Genomic DNA, 26,578 nt, shown 5'->3' with positions numbered 1-26,578 from the left:
AGTGTTAGAGAACGTACCCAGGAAGTACCCTAGTGTGTGGTGATGAGTCACAGGCTTTGAGCACCAGATATATCTGCTCAATATGCTGCATAGATACATTTCTTCTCCTTCATACGTCAAGTGCCTGGACAGTTTTAGATCCAAGTTTGCTCCATAAAAAGGATGATAGGTGTGAACACCACAAGATTATCAGGAAACATTTATGATAATACCAGTTCTGCTAATAGCTAAAATACAATTATGCTAAAATGTTTGCATTCTAAAAAACAGATACAGTTGCCAGAAACATACTATATTTCCAATCATGTAAATGCTTCTATCTAAATAAACATGATTTCATGTGTAGTTGCTATCTGAAATGTTATTAGGGCAAAGCTTAGAAAGCAATGCAAGGTCGTGTTGTATTCTCAGCTACAGCATGCATGCAGCATGCAAATGAACAGTTTTCATTTTCAGATCAACTATTTTCATAGCTGAGCAACAGTTTAAAGAGAATCTGGCTGATTAAGTGACTTAAAGCTGGCATTAACAATATTACAACATCAGTTCATTGCATCATGGACCCACAATGATTGAACAATACTTCTTTAGCATTTATAAATCTTTGTTTTTTGTTTGTTTTTTTCAAGTTGGATATATAATACATTAGTTAATATAGTACATTAACAAGACACATGAATTAACAAACAATAGCATTATTTTTTAAACAATTATTAATCTAAATTGATATATGATATAATAATTTGTTGTTCATGGTTAATTCATTAATTCATGACACCCAGTGCATTATTTCTATTAACAAATTTTACCTTATTGTAAAAATTTAACAAGCTGGCTAAACTGTTGACATAGCTAGATAACTAAATAACAATATGGTTTAAAGTTAATATGAAACAGTAGCAATTAAGTAATTGGACATGTGAAACAGGACATTCAGCAAGAAAAAGATTTTATCCATTAGGAATTGTTTGTATTATGAAACATGATAGAAACATGTATTAAATGGGTGTTACATAATGAAAATGGAGAATAAAGAGAAAACTTACAGGGATTGCAGAACCTGCTTTTTTAAGAGGTGATGCAATTTAAATTTTATAAACTGAATCAAGCTTTGCACAATAAGACCAGGAATGAAATGACCACCATCACCCTTTTGTTTACTGAGGTTTGTTGTCGTCAAAGTTACCGGAAATCATTTTTCAATATTTACCACTTTATGTGATTACACAGAACTGGCTGAAGATCAGTGGTTAAGAATACATGCAGAAGAAAGGACAGAAACCATACATGATAATAACAGAGGGTATGAAGAAGTGTATGCTGCAGGTGTGAAGGATAGCCCCCACTCAAGCCCACCAAAAGAGTGGAGATAGAACTGAAAGATCAGGTCAATTAGTATCCCGTTTGTATTTGTGTACTTGAAGCTTTGCCATCAATCTTTCCTAGCTGGCTGCCAAAACAGAAAAGTGCACACATTGCTCATAAATGTGTGGTTATCTGCTTCTGTAAACTGCTGATGATTCATCATTCACTCTGAAGTCGTCGGGTGAGAGCCAAGTGGGTACACGAATGTGTGTGCTGGGACGAGGGCTGAATCTAAGGGGTTGATTTGTACTGAGGGTTCTCACTTTTAAGTCCCACCTGTACATTTTTCCCCCTCCAACCTCCCAGCCACATCAAAGCTGCCCTGACGGAGCACTCTGGTTCAAACTTTCAGTCACGCTGAAACTTTTGCCCCAGGCCACACTGACACACCATCTGTGCATCTGCCTGCCTGGTTGTGGCTGCTTTAACTTTACTGTTTCCCATCAATCCAATCCCTTGTCTGTCATCTCACCCTGCCACGATGTGAAATAGGGCGGCCCCATAGTTTCTTGCATTTGGCAGGTAGGTGACTTTTTGGGCTGTTGTATTTTGTTTCTATTATGCAGGTCATGGTAAGGCAGGCAAGGTAACTGAACTCTAGTTGCCTTCTTCAACAAACCTGAAGACCTATTTGGAAAATAGACTATTCAGGTTAATGCAGCAAATTTGGGCTCAAAGTTATTGTCAAACTGCTTTTTGGAATTAGTATTCATTATTTAATGTTCATTTATAACTTATAAATGACATATTTTACTTTAAAATGGCAACACATTAGCAACTCTTTCTATACACCTAAGCATAGCAATACCCTGGCAACCACCCACAGAACCATAGCAATGTGGAGCAAATTTAGCCTGTTTATGTGATATGTTGTATGCAATGTGACTAATATTGTTTTTCACCTCAGACTCACTGCAGCAGAAAACATCAGATGCTTTGTAGAAATCAGAACACAGGTCTGCAATAGCTGGAGCTGGATTAAAAATGGTCTTCACTGTAAGAGACACAGAAAATATTATTCAGATATTATATAGATATCATATATACAGATATCATATAACCCAGATATTGGGTTACATGGGAACTTTTTTTTCTTAGAAAAAAAGTGATGCAAATACCACATGTAAACACCAAGGTAAATAAATTTTATGTCAAACTATTGTTATGAGTTACTATAAGCGGCATGCATGTAGACATACCACAGTTCACGTCAGACAGTCAGTATGAAACTTGCCCTCTGAGCTACTTACATTCATTCGATTTGATATAATGAAACTTTGCTCCTTTCTCAACATAACCATAGTTTCATAACAACATCTTTGGCTATCACATCCTTTTTTCTTTTTTTTCCACTCTTCTAAACATAAAATGTTTTGTAAAACTCAACCACAGGAAGTAACTGTATGTAACCAAACATCTTCTTACTTCCTGTCTGTCAGGGGATTTCTAGTAAGCTTAGTAAACGACGCAATTTAAGAGGTGGGAAAATTTAGTATGTCATAAGGAACATTTCTGCTGAAGAATTTCACCCAGGTTTGAAGATGATCTTTACTAGAAAATATGTTCATATTGGATGTAAGAATTGTCATCCTCTTAACATATTCCCTTCCCCTAAATGACATTTGCAATTCCCTCAGTGCAAACTTTTTGAATGACAACTCTTTGGCCTTACACGTTAAACAATTCAGTGTTTTGAACATAAAACTCACACCTGAAAGTTCGTATTTTTTGTTCATATTCATATTCATATTTTGAAGATTGTCTAATTAAAACTGTAAAATGAATGGTGATTTAGACTGTCAAGCTCCAAAGAACACAATGAAGCAGCATGAAAGTACAATAAATGTACTTCATACGATTGGTATGCTACAGTATATTCCGCAAAAATTGTGTTCGGTCAGGAATCTTGGGGTGATCTTTGATGATCAGCTGACCTTTAAAGCTCATATTGCAAAATCAGCATGATAATCCAGGTTCGTACAACACAACACAATATCAGGAAGATCAGACCTTTCATAACAAAGCATGCAACACAGCTTTTCGTCCAGTCCCTTTTCATTTTAGGCTGGACTATTGCATTGCTTTTCTGGCTTGACTTCCAACATGTGCAATCAGACCTCTGCAAATGATTCAGAATGCAGCAGCATGCAGTATTTTCAACGAGCCCAAGAGAACCCATGTCACACTGCTTCTCATCTCTCTGCGGTGTCTTCCAGTTGTGGTTATGTTTTCTTTCAATGTACCCTGTTGGTGGAATGATCTACCTTACTCCATCCCGACAGCCAAATCCCTCACAGTCTTCAAGAAACAACTGAAAACTAATCTCTTCTGTGAGCATCTAATGCATTGATAAGTGGACAACGTAATATGGAAGAGGAGGCAAATAATTAAGGGAAAATAAGTGGCAAAACTGTTAAGAGATTTATAAAACTCAAAATGAAAAACAACAGACGCACAAGTTAAATGTGAGCTAAATTCATGCTAGAGTGATCAAACTTTCCTTCAGTAGCCAATCTCAAGCATGAAATTACATGTTAGCTGCATAGAAGCTTTGAAGTTAACTGGAATTAACTACACTTGAGGAGAGAACCGAGGCAAAATGGTCCTTATATTCATTTATTTGAAAATGCGGTTAGGAAAACAGTATTCGGATTCTTCTCCAGTGAGCCTGTGGGGGTGGCATGTGCGTAATCCAAGCCTTGAGCTCTGGCTAAGTGCTATTTGCGCACGTCATTGTCTGATGAATTCATCCCAAGTGATAGGCGCATAATCTGGGCTAATGGGCTGAACACACACACACACTAACACTGGGCAGTGCCATTTTATGCTGCGGCGCCCGGGGAATATCGATGCCCCGCTAATGGGAGAGAAACAGCACTCTCCCCCCATGTATCTGGGAAGTTCTGAGTCCGTGGTGAATGTGAATATCGAGGTCTCTTAACACTTAATATGGCCCGCTAATGGGCTAAAACAGTTGGAAGTTCTGTGGTGATGGAATATCGGGGCGTTGGTGTGGGGAGGGGGGCATCCATCTGTGTCATCCATCTGTGGAATAGGCTTCTTGCATCATTGTGCATCTCCATGACAAGGATACAGGGTGTCTCTGATCAGTGGGGACCTGAACATACAAGGTGCTAATAATATCTGAGACACAGCCGGTTGTGTTATTTTCCATGGGAGGAAAGAGTCATGCTTTGCTCTCACCAATCATTCGGTATAAGGAGCTAAAATTAGTTTTTAGAAAGTGGGAGTGAGAGTTTTTGGAAGACGAAGAAAAGAAACTAAACTACTGTTGATAAATGATTAAGCTATTGCACTCATGTAACCCGTTGGAGAATATACAGAGAGACCATCAAAAAAGTGTGGAACAATAAGTTATTTTATGAAAAACAGTAAGATGTGGACTGTATTAAATAGAAAGGCTGTAACTGAAAGCTGAATGCTGATACTTTACCTGCGAACATACAGTATACTCACATAAAGCAATAAACACTATATACCTAATCTTGGCTGTGTGATTGTAACAGAAATGTAAACTGTTTTATTGTACAGCTCTTCATATAAAGCTGGAAATATATTACTGTGTAAACAATTTTGTTCGCATACATAAACTGTAAGAGTTTATGTTAAAGTTCTCATACATAAACTGTAAGAGTTTATCATGATTTTAATGGTAAAAGATAGTCAAAATCTGTTAATTCTCCTCCTTAGCTTTTGGAACACCTCCTTGTGATGTGCTTTGATTCATCATGTGACTTTCTCATCAAGGTACAAAACATTAGTACTTCAATAGGTTGGTATATTAACATTATATTGTCAAAGAGTCAACAGCAAAGCCAGATCCTTCAGCTCCTCCTACTTGTTCACATTCACCCGAATACTGATACACTCCACCTGTAAACACCAATCAATCCCGGTATAAAACCACCATCACAAGCCAACAGACATCCTCTATTTAATCCAGTACTTTAGAAAAAGAACACTACCAAACATCAACAGCGGCCGGCTCGGCCCCATCAATTCGTGCCGCTTTACATTAATGAGACATGAACTTGGCTTAACCATATAATCAGTTTGTAATAACGGGGATAAAACAAAGTTTACATGTGTCCATGGATTATTAACAGTATAGGACACCCCCAAACATATGAAGAAAAGTACCTGCTGACACAGTATTACAGAAATGGCAGTTGTAATTTGGTTGTAGTTTCATTTTGAATCTTTTGCAAGGAGTTATTATACAGTAGGTGGACAACCAGAATGCAGGGCCGCGGCTGCAAGTCAGTCGTGTGTTAAAATCATTCGCAAAACTTCTGCCAGGTGGCGCAAAGGGACCGATTGCGAACTGAATGTAATTTTAAAATGATGGTTTGTTAATGGAGATGAAAGGAGGAAGTAAAACAACAATAATCTCTCCACATGGACGCCTTTAAAGAGAAATACAACCTTCACAGATTACATAATGCTTTCGTTTTGAATTGATTCATTTAAAAGTAGACATTTCAAGCTTTCTGTAGATATATTTCTCAATTTTAAGTTAATTTATTATCAGGAAAAAATTAAAGTGATCGAGAGGGCGCCTCCCTGTCATGCATGCGGATTAATAATTTTTGCACAAACACTTGAATATGAATAATAATTCACATTTTGCATATGCATTACAAAGTAAATCATTTCTACATGTAATTATCCAAAATAAAACCAAACAAGATTTGTAATGAAGATAAAATATGTAGACAAATAAGAATAAATGCTGCGCGTGCACTCAGCATCAAGTGCGCTGCGCAAATCATGCACTCTGATATTTTACACACCTGCATTTAAATGCGGCTGCAATTTATTTATTATTTATTTTATTTTTTACTTTTTTTTTATTTTTTGTTTTTAAGTTTAGAAGGCTCCCTTTAAAATCACTGAAGTTGTCAATTAATGAAGCTCTTATTTACACTGTGTGTATTTTGTTGATTATAATGAGATAACTTGAGTTTAAACGTGAGGACCCTTTATTAATCAGTCCATTCTTTAGAGTTTCAATGATTTAGCTAAATCGTGCAGGTTTCATTTATTTGTTTCTTGTTTTAATTAGGTCTAAATAATGGGAGCGAAATTATACAGTGCCCCACGTTTTACTAAAATAAATAATTTATAAAATACGCAACAATTTCTCAATCAGTGTACAGACAGATATCTATTTCCCAAGAAGTTATCTGTCAAAATAAAGGACAGGTAACGAATAACAAAGTAGTGTGTGACAAAAATGCATGCTGTTTTATTGTTTTATTAAAATATAGGCCTAATATGTGAGAATATTTACATTTTGCATATAAATCCATGCAGCCTAGCTCACTAAAATAGGCTACCACTTTTAATGCTTCGATGCAAAGTAAACCACAATTTCTTTAGAATAATATAACACATAATTAATATTATATAAATAATACTGCACACCTATTAAATGTGTGAAATCTAAAATATGGTGTAATACTGCGTAGCTTAGAGAAAATATTATCACAGGCACTTGACATTTATCCAGCTTGAATTCGTTCTAAGAAACGCAAATAACTTCATAAGTAATACACTTTCATCTGTGAATATTAAATATTTTAACTACAGTGTTTTTCTTTCATTTTCCCTGACTGCAGCCGTCAAATGTAAAACATCGGTGAGGCAAAGCTGAAGGCTATTTGCGAAAATGTGCTTTGATGCGTTTGTTTGATAACTTGTGGTTAAAGCGCCACTCAGTGGTCAAAAGCAGCAAATGCACTTTGCAGACGCGGCGGCACGCATGGCGGTAGAAACATCATTTGGTTGGCCACCTACTGTACATGCTCTATGAATAACCTTGAAATATACATGAAGATGAGCCAAGTTTTAGAGGTTAAACTGAGGTTAGACCACACTCTCTCCCAAGTCGACCGATAAATCAAGGTCAGATAATTCCCGATTCCAAACAGATTTGACAGAGAAAGGCATTGTAATGTGATCAACAATTCCACCACACACCAAGGAAACAGATTGTCAACTAGAAGATGGCGCAATCCAATCCCGCACAGAATGAGATCTCCTTAAAGTAACTCTATATGCCAAACAACCCGAGTTCACAATCCTTTTAAAATTCATATGAAATAAATATATTTCTGTTGTATAAAATAAAAGTAGCACAAAAAAGAACGACAAACAACTTTGAACAAGAACCAAAACAGGCCGCACATTACAGAGAATATAGGTCTGCCTAAAAAAAAAAACTGAAAAATGTTTGGATACATGACCGATCTACTCCAACGCAAAACATGTCCCCAAAAAGCCCACAGTGTCAAGAAATAAATCAGACCTTCTCTCCATTAGCTTCAAGAAAAGATTTCAAAGCTTATCAGTCACTAGACAAGTTTGCAGGATAGAAGATCATAGCAGAAACTTAAGTGTCCATGTCCACCTTGTTATTCTCCTCTCCTGGGCAGTTAAAATGCCTTCTTCTGTGGCAGTGAGCTGATAAAATCCTCTGCTTTCTGAGAACTGTCGAACATCATCTGCTCACCGTTGTGCTGTAGTTTAATTATCACTGGATAGACGAGAAACGGACGAGAAACGTGCTGCAGACCTAAGGACTGGGTTCCTTCTCCTGGCAGACGTGGCTGGACTGAAGTCAGGAAAAAACAGCAGCGTGACATTATCCTGTGTATTTCACCGGGTATGCCTGCCGTGCACCCTTCAGGATCGCCGATCTGTCTTGCCATCTCAGCAAACAAAAGATAAGAGTAGGCGGCTGCTCAAAGTTACTTTTTCTTCCGTCATAGACGCGACAAGCCCGCTCAATCTCAATATCGCATCCTTTCAGTGCATTCTTCCGTCATAGATTATCAGAGGAAGCCTTCAGTGCAGGAATCCCCGCCCCCCCTGGCAACCCCACCAGTCATAAGTTATTTGTCCTGGTCCTATCCTCCATGTTCATCACTTTATCGGTAAGTTGTTCTAGCTGCTTTCTCAGGTTCATGACTGTCCTACTATCCTCACGTGCAGCTGCTTGAACAGAATCGACCCGGTCACGTGTCTGTTTCTCCGCGATGGCTAGCTTTTCAACTTCTGCTTTTAGCTCTTTTACAGAATTGTTGGTCGCTTGTATGTCCATATTTAGGTCACGCAATGCCGGGGTCAGTACAGAGTCTATCACATCTCTTACTGTCGAGGCTACAACCAAATCCAAAGTACTTTGCTGATCTTTAAGGGCTAGCTTGATACCATTAGCAATGGCGCCGTCAAGATCCTCTTTGGTGATGGTGGAATCATTGAATTTTTTCTTTATTGGTAATTGCTCAATCACTCTTTTCCAATTGTCCTTGACTGTTGAAGTACTCATGATGGAATAGATAGAGAGTGGTTCAAATTTACTATTAGGATTGTAGAATATTTGACAGAGTACGCAGAGCGAAGGACCGTGCATGCACCACCGTCAAAGGGTCACATGATCTCAGTGTCTGGTCTTGTTGTTCACATGTGTGCATCAACGTTCCTAGCTCCTTACCTGATTTACTTACCTGATATACTCGTCTGCTCAGCTGTCCAGGTCCATCACCACCTGCAAAGACACCAGTATGATTATTCAGTTAAGTCTATGCTCTGAACTCTCGAAAGATATCCATACCTGTGATCCTCTTCTGAAGCCTCGTTTAAAGGGGTCATATGATGCGATTTTAATTTGTCCTTTCTCTTTGGAGTGTTACAAGTGTTCGTGAATAGATAAAATCCCTAAAGTTGCAAAGACTAAAGTCTCAAACCCAAGATATTCTTCATAAAAGACTCGTCCACGCTCTCCTAAAACGACTCATTCAGACACGCCCCCACATGTCTACATCACGATGTGGGAAGATTTGCATAACACCGCCAAAATGTTCACACAAAGAAAGAAGGCATAACTTTGATTCTCGCTGTAGTATTGTTGCTGCCGCCATGTTGTGGTGACACTGTGTGTTTCGTTGTGAAAGTGAAAATACTTTGTTTGGTCTTCCAAAAGAGAACACAACTAGAAATCAGTTGTTAAGGTTAAGTATTTACAACAGTTCAACCCAGATATTCAGATGTGTGCAGCGAATTTTATGGAGGAATGTTTCCTGATCCTGGGAGAGTAATGTTATGCCGTGTTTCCACCGAAATTATCCGGAAAAATTGTACCAGGAACTTTTTTCCCCAGGAACTATTTCCCCCCAGACCTGTTGCTTTCTGCGTTTCCACCACGGCCTAAAGTACCGTGAAGATTAAGCAAATAGTCTGGTGACGTAAGCATGATTCTCAATACAAAGTAAGCAAATTCCTCGGTAGTTCGGACTTTGCGAGTTTGTCTCGGGAGTGTGATCTCCCGCAGACGAAACAACACAATTCTGGTAATTCTGCAAACAGCAGCATACTTGATAACATCATTCAGCTCGCCTTGGCTACTGCAATTTTCCTCACTGTATATTTACAATAAGACGAAATATGATATCAAATACCACTGCCTCCTTTCATTTTCATTTAAACATAATAATAGCCGCAGAAATGTACTTCGTTCAGGGAAATGTGTATATATACAGTCTACATTACATGAAACGAAATATTATATAAATTTCCTCTTTTTATTTTCATTTTAATATATAGATAAATTGAATAAAGACCAAAGATTACCTGTTAGATTTACCCAAAACGAATTATATTTTATGTTTAACTACTAAAGAGATATCAGAGCTAGCGGCAAATGTCAGAAGGTCTAGCCGAGGTGAGACTGCTCTTGGTGGATACATGAGCACCGAGCTCCCGCTGATCACGTGGAGCTGATCGTCTCCGAAATCGGCGAAACTCAATAGCAGAATCTGTGGTGAAATCTACATTACCCATGATGCCGAACAGAAAATTCCACCAATAAGAGAGTCGCAGTGCGCAAAGCATGCAATCTTTAGCTCCATCAATGCCTTCCAGCAACTCAAGGATGCCTTTTGCACCGATACCTGATTGTGCGATACCTGAGATCTTTCTGCCATAGCCACCACCACAGTTGGAGCCGTTTCCTGCCCTGGGCCGAGTATTCCAAAACTTCCTATGGTAGGGTCTGGGTTTTAACGCTCCCCAGTACCATTCTGGTCAAAATGTCTGGCTTTCCATCAGGGACATCCGTCTTTGGCTGCCTAGTTGCAAACGGCTTTCTCCTCTTCTGAAGCCTCATTTAATAAACTCAGTTGAACTGTATTACCGGTGTTGTCCTCTTCTGTTTGCTGACATATATCAGTTAATAAAAACGGTATTTTGTTTTGGGTTTTTTTACAGTAAATTTTAGGTAAACCCTAAATAAAGTAAAACCTAAAATGTTTGCTACCATATTTTTTTATGGTAAATTTCTGGCAACTAGCTGCTTTGTTTTTGTACCGTAAATCTTTACAGTAGATTTTTTTACAGTGTACAGTACACAGAAATATATATTATATAGCAAATCTCAACTGCCTGATCTTTTATTTTGTCACAAAATGTAATTATATTATTCATGGGTTTCAGTCACGTGACTTTTTTGTCGCGGCCGCCATCTTTAGGACCTGGCGTAGCCTCTCCTTGCTGATCAAAAACCAAAATAACACTTCACCAACAATGAAAAACAATGGGATTTTTAAAAAATAGATACTTTAGGATTAGGTCCTTATTTACTGTCCAGCGAACTGCTGACTCCACTATAGTCTAGTGGAAACTTACCAATTTGACGTTTGCTGATAGGCTATTTACATCTACCTCATACACAATCCCTCTCCGTTCACTCGGGCCATTTTCAGTTAACTTTTCACCTGCTAGAGACCTGTCCATCAGTCTGGATCCATCTGCTGCACCCGACCTGGATGCCTGTGTACACATTTTCAGATTCTGTGTTTAATCAACTGGACTAGATGCGATGCCGTAACTTACTGACACTGCCACTCTTACAAACGGCGATGCCGTAACTTACTGGACTCGCCAGACTTAGCCCAGTTTCATTTCTATATCTACTGCACTGTTCATTAATATTTCATTTAAAATTTATAACGTTACCTAGACAAAACATTTACTTTCATTTTAATTATAAAGATTATAATACATAAATAACATGACTTAACAAATCTATAATCATCTCATTATGAAAGCACTTTTAAAGTCCACTAATTAACTAGCTTGACAAAGATGGCATAAGGAAAATTAATTTACACAACAATTTATTATTCAGCAGTTATACAATAACTGTAGATAAAATATTTAACACATTTTGCAAAATTACACATGCATTTACTTGAATGAATGAGGAATTTATATGTACACTTGGATTGTAACGTTTAATAAATATTACCTAACTGATGCTATGTATAATTTTTAAAGGTAATCAGTGAATACTGTTCTTGGTTGTTGCTCATTGAGGTGGTCATTGTGCAGCATGTCTTTCCACATCTTAGTCTAGTAAGTTCTTTGCTTGGGAGCTTTCATTTCTGCACCTGTAAAGAGCAAATAATGCACAAGTATCTATTACTAAAGGTCTAACTGACTGCACCAAACTGAATGAAATTAAACATTAATATTAAATTATTTCCTCCCTTTATGTAACAAATCTGTTGGTTTTGATTACCCGTATTCTTCAAAGTATCTTCTTTTAAGTTCTACAGAAAAACAAAAGTGAGGGGTTTGGAAACAAAGAGGGGGAATTGATGTAATAATGTAAATGATGACATAATTCTGGGTTAATTATACTTTTAAGTAAATTAGAAGAAACACTTTTCAAAATTAGAAGAAATACTTTGACCGCAGTACATTATCATTATAAAAATCATTGCAACTAGCTTATATATTTAGTTAACTGAGATTATTTGAAAAAAATAAAAAACGTTTTCTATAGAATTTTAATACTAATAGGTACAAACAAATCCTCTTCATTCTAACATCCTTTAAGTAATTACATTCAGTTACATTCATAAAAATAATAATGTGGAAACTAAAACTATAGAGCTTTCTCCTTGAATGTGCTGGACTGTCATCATCTTCCTCTTTTTCGTCTGTTTCAGCATGCAAATCAGCATGCAAATTTAACCTTTTGCAAGTTTCATTATGAACTTGCTAACTAAAATACTGAAATGTAAAAACGCATCTATGCTTATGAGAAATATTAAATAAAAAAAAAATAAAAAAAATGCCATACATCCACATCTCTTGGTAAATAATCCATAGTGATTTGCTGTTATCAGAGTCCACAGCACAGCACAGCAGATTGACGGAATTGCAATTTGGTCCTACAAATTGCGGCTGCACCACTGTGTGACTTAATATGAAAACTATAAATAGCCCATAAAATAGGATGAACAGGAAGTAAATTCAATAGGTTGTTATGGTGATCATGACGCCCAAACAGAGTTCTTCTTCGAGTACTCACTGTGGTGCTAGTGGACTTCCACAAGGCTCACCACTTAAGCTGTATCACTAAACCATGACATTTACAGTACAGTAGGCCTTACATTTAGAGGCAGACTGGTTATGTCACCTTTCTTTAAGTCCAAGCAGCGCTACATTAAACTGGGTCTAAAATTACCCTGCGTAGGCGAGCTGGACACAGGTAGAGAGCTTCTCACTCATCCATGTCTCATTCAGAAGAGTACTTAGTGGCGTTTATGTTATTTTAGGGGCTTTTAAAACTCAGGACATGCAGCAGAGCTCGGTACTTGGACCAATTTCATTTTACCTGTGTCATTTACGATGATAGAGGCAGCTCCAGTTGCAGCATGTTCAGTCTGTTCTACATAGGCTAAAGAGAGAGAGAAGCGGATAACCTAAATTGCTTACCATATATAAAAACTGAATTGAATAAGTCTGAATGCTCATTTAAAATCTTTTACTGTTTATAAATTATGATAATAGAGGCAGTACATATGCAGACTTACAAACAGTGCTGAAGCAATTTTAACACTGTAGCTTGAAGATATGCATCATTTAATGAAATAATTAATTTAATTAATTAATTACAAAAATAATAAGTTAAACTACAAGTAACTAAAAAAAATGTAGATAACTACAGTAAGGGACGATATATTTTAAATGTCATTATAAGATTGCAAAATGCACTGCAAGGTGTTCCAAGATCAGAACTGAACTGCAAAACTGAGAGCTCTTACTCAGTATTTTTGTCTTGTTTTCAAGTAAAAATATCTAAACTTCAAAGCAAGATTTGTTTTTTGTTTTTTTCTTTGTCACTGTTCATCATTTTGCCTATCTACATCGGCTGTTAGACTAATAATGACATAGATGTCAGCATGATGAAAATAGTTGTCATCATGAAAATTAGAGAATGTAAAACTGGAAATTTAGCTTCTGCTTATGACCATCATGGCATCATACCATTGTGCTGATCTTTCATCAAGGTACATGCAACAAACACATCACTGTATTTTATACATTCATGCATGTCATTTTCATTTACTTACTCTGTTCACATATTTCATATAAAGGGAAAAAGGCGCCAAATATTTGTAAATTCTGACACAGCTAGGAACTATTGCACATGATGTACAGTATTTACATTACACACACATACACACTGCAACCCAAATGATGGAAAAATTCATTACTTGAAATAGAATCTTATATTTCAAACTGAAACACTATTTTAATAAGATTTCAAATCATCTACAAATTTTTCATCAGGTTTGTAAATTTTTTTTTTTTTTTTCTGTTCCAAATTACAAGCATGAAAAACTAAATATATTTGAGTTACATTAACATTACACTAAAAAAATCTGATTTTAAAATATATTTTGCTGCTTATCTTAACAAAGCCTTAGATGTGAAACAATGTAACTCTGTTTGGCTATTACCAGTCAATATGCCATTATTTTTGAAGTTTTGAATATAGTCATTCCCAAAAACGTCTCTGCCGACCTAAAGAGAAAAAGCAACCAAAGATGAAAAGCTGAACTTGAGATGATATTTTCTAGCAACTCACTGACCGGTCAAAGTTCTGCACTGCTATATCAGGCCAAGCCTTCCAGATATAGCATCCCCAAACAAACGCCTCCACTCTACAAATACAACTTTAATCTCCACCTCTCTCCCTCTTTCTCTCTATGAGACGTTCATTGTTGAGGTAAGGGGCAAAAGGCTTCCTTTTTTCCCAAATGGGTCTGCTTTTATCCCACACTGGTAAAGACATGCCAAGGATGGGGTCCTAATCCCCAGCAGTGGAGACCCTTCACTACCTGGCCTCCTGTCTTTGAAGTGTGATCTCTCTTTGAATGTTTCTGAAAGCATAGAAGTCTATTTTTACACACTGCATACGCTTCAGTATTGATTGGGGTCTTTGCACTGACAAAATGAAGAGCTTTAATACTTGGTTAGGTTATCTTGTGTGGTTAAATGCTGAAATACATGAATTGCTGGGTATCAACCTAAACTTTTTGTGTCTGTGTGTACTTTAGGCTATATTCAGTTATTTAGGATGTTCAGGAAAGCAGACCATATTGGGTACCTTATACACCATGGCAGTCTTGGCCCCCATTCGTGCAGCTTGGATGCATTGATTGGCCCCTTTGCCATCAAAACCGATAAAGAACCTGTGCCCATGTATCGTCTCTCCAGCCTTGGGAAGCAGAGGTGCCTGACTAACAGAAACACATATGGGACTAGGTTGTAAAAGAAACCCACATTTAACTGTGCTTTTAAGAAAATTCTGTCATCTTTTATTCACGTTTTTCTAAACCATTTCTGTGTAACACAAAATAACATTATTTAAAAAAAAAAAGTTTCATTATTAGTTTTTTATTATTATTATTAATTGTAATTATTATTATTATTATTATTATTTTTAACTGAAAGATGACTTTCATTTTATGGACCAAAATAGTTTTCAGCATATCTTCTTTTGGGTTACACAGATAAAAAAAGAAAGTCATACAGGTTTGAAACTGCATGAAGAATAATTGACAACAAGGCTTTCCTTTTGGGTTGAACTATACTTTAAGTACATAAAAGTAAATAAAGTAAAACAAATTTTTCCTTTAAAAATCATTTTAATACACAGTTTGTATTTAAAGCAACCTATTGGGTTTCCTTAATTTTACATTTTTAATTTTAAAACTGATGAATTAATGCATTGTGGGTGTTCAATTTTTGTACTGCTATGCAATTTGCTTTCAAATGAATGACAGATGGGCAATTCAGTCAGAGTCCATATTGTTTAAATCAAAGGGCCTTTTACTGGAAACATGCTATGTCTGGGAGCTGTAAGTTAAAAAATAATATGACATGACATCCTGAGCCCTTCTAAATCTAAGGCAGGTGCCCTGAACTACCTAAAAAGCTAATTGCTGTGCTGCCTTAGTGCGTGACATTTCAGAGCGGGTTCCATCAGCCTTTCACCCGAGCAGAACTAGCAGCTATTACTCATTCTATTGAACAACAGAAAACACCTCTTAATCCCAGACATCTAGTTACGGTCTGGCCCCAATCCAAGTCTCCAGGAGCCCATGTTTATGTGATGGCAGAATAGGCAGATAAAGTTGTTTTTCACTTGTGAGTTGTTTGTGTGGTGTGGTTAGTGGTGGGAATATTACAAGAAGTCAATGCAGATGAACAAAGATCCTGCCGAGTTTTCAGTAAAATGAGTAGTAAGTGAAGAGATTTCAACTGGTTATGATGTTTTTTTAATTAACTGTGGTATATTATGTTGATAAAGATATACAAATTAAAAAGAAGAACTAATTGAGAATTTACTTGAGTAAAATTATATACTTCATGTAAAGTGAATACAAGTTATTAATTAAATTAATTTTTCAATTAGTCTGCAGTATGAGAGTACATGCTCTACTTCACAACCTGTACTCAACATTTACCCAAGTGTGTGTGACTGAGTCATTGTCTGTGTCGCAGGTTAGAGACAGACTGGCCTCACCCTAACTCCTCGCTTACAGTCCCTCTATTGTTTAATGAGCAACAGTCATTCTCCCACAAACCAAATTCTGATACAAATGCTGTAACTTTTTTTGTGCCAAAAGCAGAAACACAACAGGTGTTCTGTGTCATAGGTTGCGGTGCAAGCAGCTGTTTACTACTTTATAAAAGTAGGACAGAAAACATCAACAGCAACAATGGAGCAACAAACAAACAAACCAAAAAAAAAAAAAAATTCTATAGTAATTTGTTTTTTTTTCGACAAGTGGTATGACAGTACCATATTTGTGTACCATAATAAACATATAAACATACTTTAAGGATAAACACAGATATTAAACTATGAATACAAGTTATACAAGACTATCAAAACAATACTAAACAGTGCCACAGTACAGATTTTTAGCAAATTTTTTATGTATATGGTACAATGGTATTCTTTAAAATTTCTTTGACTTAGCATGGTTCATCTACTGTATATAGTGATCACTTGTTGCTAAATGATAGTTTTACCAGTAATAATATATATATTACAATATATTACATTATTTATCTATTACAGTTAATATCTATTACAGTTTGAATCAAAGATAAGGTGCCTGAGGTTTATTGTTATTGTTTATTGTTATAGGAACATTTGAGACCTGAGCGAAGAGTACAGGCGCATCTCAATAAATTAGAATGTCGTGGAAAAGTTAATTTATTTTAGTAATTCAACTCAAATTGTGAAACTCGTGTATTAAATAAATTCAATACACACAGACTGAAGTAGTTTAAGTCTTTGGTTCTTTTAATTGTGATGATTTTGGCTCACATTTAACAAAAACCCACCAATTCACGATCTCAACAAATTAGAATATGGCGACATGCCAATCAGCTAATCAACTCAAAACATCTGCAAAGGTTTCCTGAGCCTTCCAAATGGTCACTCAGTTTGGTTCACTATTCTACACAATCATGGGGAAGACTGCTGATCTGACAGTTGTCCAGAAGACAATCATTGACACCCTTCATAAGGAGGGTAAGCCACAAACATTCATTGCCAAAGAAGCTGTCTGTTCACAGAGTGCTGTATCCAAGCATGTTAACAGAAAGTTGAGTGGAAGGAGAAAGTGTGGAAGAAAAAGATGCACAACGAACCGAGATAACCGTAGCCTTATGAGGACTGTCAAGCAAAAATCAATTCAAGTATTTGAGTCAACTTCACAAGGAATGGACGGAGGCTGGGGTCAAGGCATCAAGAGCCACCACACACAGACGTGTCAAGGAATTTGGCTACAGTTGTCGTATTCCTCTTGTTAAGCCACTCCTGAACCACAGAAATCGTCAGAGGTGTCTTACCTGGGCTAAAGTAGAAGAAGAACTGGACTGTTGCCCAGTGGTTCAAAGTCTTCTTTTCAGATGAGAGCAAGTTTTGTATTTCATTTGGAAACCAAGGTCCTAGAGTCTGGAAGAAGGGCGGAGAAGCTCATAGCTCAAGTTGCTTGAAGTCCAGTGTTAAGTTTCCACAGTCTGTGATGATTTGGGGTGCAACGTCATCTGCTGGTGTTGGTCCATTGTGTTTTTTGAAAACCAAAGTCACTGGACCCGTTTACCAAAAAATTTTGGAGCACTTCATGCTTCCTTCTGCTGACCAGCTTTTTGAAGATGCTGATTTCATTTTCCAGCAGGATTTGGCACCTGCCCACAGATTCTCTATGGGGTATTGTCAAGAGGAAAATGAGAGAAAAAAGAGAAAAAAGAGACCAAAAAATGCAGAACCTGGGTTTGCATATCACCTCAGCAGTGCCACAAACTGATCACCTCCATGCCACGCCGAATTGAGGCAGTAATTAAAGCAAAAGGAGCCCCTACCAAGTATTGAGTACATGTACAGTAAACGAACATACTTTCCAGAAAGCCAACAGTCCACCAAAAAAGTTTTATTGGTCTTATGAAGTATTATAATTTGTTGAGATGGGTGGGTTTTTGTTAAATGTGAGCCAAAATCATCAAAATTAAAAGAACCAAAGACTTAAACTACTTCAGTCTGTGTGCATTAAATTTAATACACGAGTTTCACAAGTTTCACATGAGTTGAATTACTGAAATAAATGAACTTTTCCACAACATTCTAATTTATTGAGATGCACCTGTATGCAGAGTTTGAGTGTGCCACATACACACTCTTGACTAACATCGCTTAGCAAGTGAAGATAGTGAAGGCTCCAGTGAAGGCACACTAATCGGTTCAAATTGTAATCAGCAGGTGGCACTGTCTGGCTTCATCACAAACACACAGATGTTCCACACAAGACTTGTGTCTGATTCCGTTTGACTGTCACAAACACAAGCCACATAGAAAACTGGATTTTACACATCAAAGCCATGCATAGCACTTTGATGGGTGAAATGTGTCAGCCACCCTCCAAAAAAACATCCTAGTGAAAAACAAACACACACTTCCCATCAAAACTATTGCCTAATTGATGCAATCTCTTCTGTTCAAAGGCCAACAGTGATGACTGGATTTTTAAATGTATGAGCAATTGGATTTTTTTCATAACGGGTAATTTGTTTTGAGCACTTGGAGAATGACAAAGAAAGAAATGAGTATGATTTAGTTAAGTTATGTGTGGAAAGAAAACTGCTGACTCTGGATAGCTTAGCAATGGTTAAACACGTGTATAAAGCAGAACACCAAAACTTTCCATTATCTTTATGTCACTTTACCTGTGCTGTTTTAAAATATCAAATTAATAATCTTTGAACCATTTTGCACAACTCCAAGTTTAGGCCACGTTCCAGTCAAAAGGTTCACCTGAGCTGTAAATACTGCAGAAAAGATGACTGGGACACACTTGACGCTGAAAAAAACTTGCCGGCGGCAATTGTGACCAGTGAATCAGTTCCTTGGGGAAATATTAATAATAGACAGAGCAGGCAGAACAGAAGGCAGTTCCCCAAATCTGCCTTTGTTGGACCTTATTTGGTTCCTGCTGGAAGGATTAATTCCTTACAGAGTTATTTAAAAAACTTAAAGTCTGCCTTCTGCATGTGGAATATGTTCCACTTCCAGTATGAGAGTTTGTCACATGAGCATGAAATCACCATATAGAACAATATCTGAGGATTGAACATTAAGCTAATAATAGAGGGTGGACACTTGTTTATTATACAATGCCATTAATGTAAATTTATTGATCCAAAATGCTTTAAAAAAAAACCTGTTATGCATGAAATTACAACTCAAAGGTTGTGTATCAGTGGACTAACTGCTTGCATTTCCTAAATAAAAATCTTTCAGTGTCAGAAATGTACATTTTATTAAGGAATGATGTATGCCCCCATATAACTGATTTTTTAGAGGCATGAAAATACTATGAAGCCATTTTTTTAACCGTGTGTCATCTATTATGGTAAATGGTTGAATCAATTAATTAAAATAAATGATCTCATATTTATATTTGAAAAAATGGCTGTTAAATATGCCAAATTAAATGTACACAAACACAAAGGTATTAGTAAATAATTCACAAGATATCATAATGTGAAAAAATGCTCTGCTAGAATGCATGGTTCATAACCAGCTGGTACTGTACATGCAGTATGATTACATGGCTCTCTATTGTTTGTTGCCATAGTAGATTTTGCTGCAATCACTTTTCATTCTTCAGGACAGAGTAATGCATTACAAAGTCATTTTTGCCCCCACATTTTAAACATGGGAGGACATATGATTTGATATGATTATGATTATGATATGATTTGAGCCCATTTTCACTTATGACAATGAAATCCTTTGATGACTTACAGTACCTAACTAAGTCAGTCATACAAGAGCCCACCACGACAACACTCACGTCTTCAGACATGTCCTAATATTAAAAAAGAGAGATATATTTATATTGAATAAAATAGATTGAACAGATACAAAACTACAACATTAGATAACTGAAACTCATAAATTTACATTATTTATGGAAATTTTTAATCAAATGTTGAGAAAACAAAATTGAAGAGCAACATTTAAATGGTTAAATATTGGTAGTTACGCTCTACATTGAGCATGCCTGCACTAATGTGGATGATTATTTCAGGACTGGATCATGTGATTGACAACAACCATGGAAATCCTTCATTAATTCAATCCCTTTCGTGCAGGCAACGTATGTGAATGGTAGAGTGCTAATCTGCTCAAATCTCTCAGCAGGCCTCAGGGGGCTGTAAAAGCCTGCCGGCGGCTAAGGAACAGCCTACATTTTCTCAAAATAACTTTAGTCCAGGCTACATTTTCTGAATACTTAGATTCAAATCAGTTTAAATGGTTTGAATCCCTTGAAGTGTTTTGCTGTGTGGGCATGACCCTTCAATAGATATTATCATCTCTGCACGAACAGAGTTACATGGCCGTTACATGTAGGAGAAAATATTTAATAATGTTATGTATTATAAGTATAGATTAATTATTTTAATTATTATTAAAATAGTTTTCTAGGGAGTGAGTGCATACATTGTCATGTAAATAAGATGCAATACGCCAAATTTAGTCAGAATAATTATGAAAGTGGGCCTGGAGGACAATCTGACAAATTACTGAAGTCATTAGTTAAAATGTGCAGTGCTGGTAACAATAATATCCAGTTCCAAATTTAGTCAGAATAATTATGAAAGTGGGCCTGGAGGACCAATCAGAGACAGTATGTTAAAGTGTTTCTAGAGTTTTGCAAAACTCTTTATCTCGCCTGGTTTAGCTGGACAGTTATTATCAAAGTCCACTAATTATTTGTGGGATAGACTTGATTAATCACCTTATTCACAAGAATTCATGCAATATCACATGCAACTGTATATATTAATTAGTGTTTAGTATTATTTGTACATTATAATAGTTTGCACTTTACCTATTCGTCCACTGATAAAGCCACATCTAAATAGTCAAAGCAGTACTGCTCTCACGTCTATTTGACAGCACATAAACGCACGTGACGAGACATGCATTTGAGCTGTCCCTATTTTCTCCTGTCTCTAAATACATGATTTATACTTTCAGAACGTGCCGAAACATAAATATCACGTAGATAATTCAGTTTTATCTACTATAATATATTACTGACCACACGAACGCATTATTCAGGTAGTAATTTCATTATACCGTGGTAAGATTATCAGGCATATTTCTAAACATCCATAAACAAGTCTCTCAATAACAACAGCGGAAGTGGGAAATAAGTCCATGCTCGATATCTGTGCTATATCTCATAAAAAAGGTACCGAAAAGTCGTTTATTACTAACAAAAATTTTTTTTAGCGACATGACTGCTTTGATAATAAAAGAAACGTCATTAGGCCAATACTCGTTCATAATGCTGGAATAGCATGTTAGCTAGTCTGTTAGCATAGATCTGGAGCTCCAAAACAAACTGAACAACAAACGAAATAAAGCTCAGCGGCGGTAGTGTTGTTGTTTTGTTTGTTTGTGCAGTTTCTTGACAATATTGTTAAATACCAGTGTTTATAATGTTTTCTAGAAGCTTTGTTATACACAGCTGAACTCAGGATTTTTAGTTACTTTTCTTGTATAAACAAGTTCTATTTATTTTATACTACTGTGCAAATCCCACTAATTAGTTTAATCAAGGGCATTGTAGTCTTTTCTGTTTTTATTTCTACTCTTAATTACTGTGATAGCATTAAGTTACACTTCTCTAAACGTTTTCCAAAACAAGTTATTTAGGTTTTAAATTATAAAAGTACAATATAGATAGAGATATGAATATAATAAGAATACTGTTCAAAAAAATAAGAAGAAAACTATTCAAAACCTTTTTATTGTTGAGGTTATTCTGTTAGGACATCAGTGTTGAGTGGAATTAACTTAGTATATCCATTACCAGTGACAGTGGGACTAATTGATACTTGCAAACATAGCTCAGACACATTTGTTCTGAGAAAATATTTGTCATCATTTGTTTGTGTATTTTGATATCTGATATCACTTTGATATCTGGTTAACAAATCCAGTGACGTACAATTTTATGTGTGTCTGTATACTTTTCAGGGCCAACCGCATTTGTGTTTGATTGTCTTTGTTTTCCTATTAAAGGGATACTCCACTCCAAAATGAAAATTTTGTCATTAATCACTTACCCCCATGTTGTTCCAAACCCATAAAAGCTCCTTTCGTCTTTGGAACAAAATTTAAGATATTTTGGATGAAAACCGGGAGGCCTGTGACTGTCCCATAGACTGCCAAGTAAATAACAGTATCAAGGTCCATAAAAGGGATGAAAGTCGTCTTCAGAATACTCCATCTGCCATCAGATGTGCAGATCTGGGTTATATGAAGTGACGGGAACACTGTTTGTAAGCGAAGAAAACAAAAATAAGAATTTATTCAACAATTCCTTTGTAAACAGTCTCTATATCACCGTATGCTCTTCTGTTTCATCTGTGCCACCCAGACTGCATGTCTGATGGCAGATGGAGTATTCTGACCACGACTTTCATACCTTTTATTGACCTTGATACTGTTATTTACTTGGCAGTCTATGGGACAGTCACAGACCTCCCGGTTTTCATCCAAAATATATCATAAATTGTGTTCCAAAGACGAACTGAGCTTTTAGGGGTTTGGAACAACATGGGGGTAAGTGATTAATGACAACATTTTCATTTTGGCGTGGAGTATCCCTTTAAGTTGCCTGTTCCAATTAAAACTGATTTCATAAGTTCAGCAGTCATTGCAGTTATTATGATAATTAAAGGTGACCAAGTGAGAATGTATAGATGCTGGATCTTGGATTCTTTAGAATGCAAAAGAACCTGCCCACTTTTTTAGTGGCCATGGTTCTGGAACTATTAAGAATGCATTCATTAAGTCAAGTCTTTGTTTAATAAAAATAAAAATAAATAAATTCTAAACCATGAACCAAACCAACTAGTGTTGGTGAATTACATCACAAACATGAATAAAATAAAAATGCTGGAAAAATATAAAACTACTGATGTTTATTATGTGTATATTTCATGTTTAATGCAAATTATGCATATCTATAGAAATGTATTTTTTTTATGTTTATTTTTTATTTTTAATTATGATTATGCATATCTATAGTTTTTTTTTTTTACATATTTTTTTTTTTTTTTCAATTAATGGAAGGTTTTTTTTTTTTTTTTTTGCAGAATCATAAAGGATCTAGTTTTTCAACAGGAATATTTGCTGGCAATATAATTAAAAAAAAGGGGGAAAAAGTTAAAAATTAAATACCCAATGGAGAAAATGAATGCCATTTACTTCTGTAACCCATCTGTTGCACTCTGTTTGGGTCTGAGGGCATGCCACCCCGGAAGAAAATTTTGTACATTTAAAAATTATGTGGTGCACTTTGAAAGTTCAAAATTAAGTGTCTCAGTTTACATTACATTCATACTGGTGTTTTTAAGAGGTAAAGGAAGTAAATAAAATAATAAAAAAATAATTATTAATTAAATAATATTATTTTAAACATAATTTATTGTTGTTATTAATCTCATTCCTATAACAGTAATATACAGTAATACAGTATATTTTCTATTTAAGTTCAACTGACAGATGCTTTTTTATAAATAAATGGTGCTAAACACATTAGAGATCTATGTTATTATGAGAAGTGTAAAATTATTTTAGGTTTATTATGAAATGGTTGCAGGGCAGATTAAACTGTGGTGGTACCTGTGGTATTACTGATGAGGAATGAACATCTAAATTTCTGTATATTCATGGTGTCTCATTACATTGACAGTGCTAGAGTTTGGAAGATGAACAGTCTCTCTCCAGAGGTGGCGTTGAGCCGTATTTCTCCTGAGCTGCGGCCTTTACTCTGCTCTGTGGTGCGCAATGGACGGGTTGGTTTAGACTCATCCAGCTGTCTCAGAATCACTGACCTCAAGAGTGGGTGAGTGTTCTGTAAACTAAACAAAAACATCTAACTTTTTGAGAACAATGCATCTATAAGTTCTACAAGTTACAAATATGACTAATATCTTGATGATTTAAAATCCAATCATAAATGATTAATCAGAATTCTACAAAGCAGAGGGGACTTTTCAAAATTAATCAGTGAGGTTACTGTCGGTCACTGCTTCCTTAAATTTCTAGAAGTCAGAAAGAGCTTTACTGCCAAGAATTTTTACACACACAAGGAATTTGTCTTGGGGACAGGAGCTTCCAGTGCAGAAGAAAAAACTGACATAGTGAAAACATACATCATAGTGCAGACATACATAGGAATTACACAGTAGAGATGAAATATAGCACTAACATAAGAAAAACAGAAAATGTAATGTAATACAGAAGTAGAAATATAGAGAAACTTATTTGTTATTTACAAGTGTACAGTTTATGTAGTTTACAAATGTATAATTTTCAGATGATATGTATAAATGTGTCGGTTATAATGGACAATGTATAGTTATGAAAGTATTAATTGTTCAGGCTGAATATAGTGGGCCAGAGGGCAATAGTTGAAAGAGAGAGTGGGCTAGGAGTGAGGGGTCCAAAGTGATTTTCTTAGCCCTTTTCCTCACTGTGGAGGTGTAAAGATCTTGGAGGTTAGGCAGGGGGGAACCAGTAATCTTCACAGCAGTCCTGACTGTCTTGTCTTGATGTCTGATTTGGTAGCTGAACCAAACCAAACACTTATGGATGAACACATAACAGACTCAATGATGGCCGAGTAGAACTGCTTCAGAAGCTCCTGTGGCAGGTTGAATTTCCTCAGTTAGCGAAGGAAGTACAACCTCTGCTGGGCCTTTTTAGCAGTGAAGTCTATGTGAGTATCCTACGTCAGGTCCTGAGAAATGGTGGTGCCCAGGAACCTGAATGACTCTACTGCAGTCACAGTGCTATCTTTGATGGTGAGTGTGGGGAATGCAGGGGGCTTCCTTCTGAAGTCCACTATCATCTCCACTGTTTTGAGCGTGTTCAGCTCCAGGATGTTGTGAATGCACCAGACAGCCAGCTCCTTAACCTCCTTTCTGTAAGCAGACTCGTCTCCGTTGTATATGAGGCTGATGATGGTAGTATCATTTTGCAGTGCATTGGTTCGTATACAGGGAGAAGAGCAGTGGGGAGAGCATACTGTACATCCCTGAGGGGCACCAATTCTGATTGTGAGAGTCCTGGATGTGAGTTTACCCAGCCTCATTAGCTGCTGTCTGTCTGTAAGGAAGCTGGTTTTCCACTGACAGATTGGGGTGGACATGGAGAGCTGGGTCAGTTTGTCTGAGAGAAGGTAGGCATGATGGTATTGAAGGCCGAACTGAATTCTACAAACAAGATCCTAGCAGTTTCCCCTGTTAACTCCGTGATGCGATCTGCTCTGAACAGCTGGAAGGCCGCTAGATGACGCATGCTGTCCGGAATGGCTTCACTTAGTCTCACGTAGCCAGACTTTCAGACTGTCGGCAGAAGGTCTGGGAACCTTAGCCACTTTGAATGGCCAAGGTCCACCCAAGAGGCCATATGGCTGACAGGTAAAGCAACCAGTCACGTTTCGTTTTGTACCGCATCATGTTTAGGGGTGTGGTAATGTACCCACAATAAAAGACCAGTGTGTAAAACTCTTGGACTCGCATAGAGGATTCTATGCCACAATCTTTAAATATTACACATACTTTTGGAAATCCAGCATTTAGTTGATCTTGATAAGCGCTCATTGTCACAGTTGTAAACATATGATGACTAGGCTTCACTCAGCCAGGTTTCAGTGAAGCACTGTGCAGCAGAGTTTGAAAAGTCCTTGTTGATGCGGGTGAGGAGAAGAAGTTTTGTTAAGAAGGGAACAGACATTTGCAAGATGAACTCTTGGGACTGCAGTTCGAAAACCATGCTCGCGGAGCTTCAAAGTCCCCATAAAATCAATATAAAGGGATACTCCATACCAAAAAATTTTTTTTGTCATTATTCATACTTTTATGGACCTTGACAGTGTAATTTATTTGGCAGTCTATGGGACAGTCTCAAGCCTTCCTGTTTTCATCCAAAATATCTTAAATTGTTTTCTGAAGACAGACAAAGCTTTTACAGGTTTGGAACGACATGGGGGTAAGTGATTGATGACAAAATTTTCATTTTGGGATGGAGTAACCCTTTAAAGTTTAGTGTTAGAACCAATATATTAGTCTTAAAGTTATCTATAAGGCACTGTGCTCCAAAACAGTGACAAAATTCGTATTTAGAAGATATAAGCATTCAAAGCTTGCAGTTCATCACTTCCGCCAAAACGGCTTAAGGATTTTTTTGATGTCACATCATACTTCATCTTCTCATCAAATCTTCTGACCA

At 36.6% G+C, this 26,578-nt stretch overlaps 2 protein-coding genes across 2 annotated transcripts in view; one reads left to right on the top strand and one right to left on the bottom strand.

Annotated features, from left to right (window-relative positions):
* Positions 1-20,891, bottom strand: part of LOC109107321 (ribokinase-like) — a 29,046-nt gene extending 8,155 nt beyond the window's left edge. Inside the window, exons 1-7 of the mRNA XM_042774585.1 lie at positions 20,071-20,891; positions 14,852-14,984; positions 14,202-14,265; positions 13,053-13,135; positions 11,163-11,217; positions 8,898-8,918; positions 2,268-2,359 (exon numbers count right to left, since the gene is read on the bottom strand). Of these exons, the coding sequence (XP_042630519.1) occupies positions 2,268-2,359; positions 8,898-8,918; positions 11,163-11,217; positions 13,053-13,135; positions 14,202-14,265; positions 14,852-14,984; positions 20,071-20,126 (504 nt within the window). The 5' untranslated portion in view covers positions 20,127-20,891. The remainder of the gene's footprint in view (positions 1-2,267; positions 2,360-8,897; positions 8,919-11,162; positions 11,218-13,052; positions 13,136-14,201; positions 14,266-14,851; positions 14,985-20,070) is intronic.
* A 505-nt stretch (positions 20,892-21,396) lies between these two features.
* The window catches only part of babam2 (BRISC and BRCA1 A complex member 2), a 91,913-nt gene continuing 86,731 nt past the window's right edge, over positions 21,397-26,578 (top strand). The window contains exons 1-2 of the mRNA XM_042774556.1: positions 21,397-21,521; positions 24,036-24,188. Of these exons, the coding sequence (XP_042630490.1) occupies positions 24,052-24,188 (137 nt within the window). The 5' untranslated portion in view covers positions 21,397-21,521; positions 24,036-24,051. The remainder of the gene's footprint in view (positions 21,522-24,035; positions 24,189-26,578) is intronic.

This window comes from Cyprinus carpio, chromosome A17 (genome assembly GCF_018340385.1).
Source record: "Cyprinus carpio isolate SPL01 chromosome A17, ASM1834038v1, whole genome shotgun sequence".
NCBI lineage: Eukaryota > Metazoa > Chordata > Actinopteri > Cypriniformes > Cyprinidae > Cyprinus > Cyprinus carpio.
Note: the sequence above shows the minus strand (reverse complement) of the source record. Positions and strands in the feature narration are given on the sequence as shown.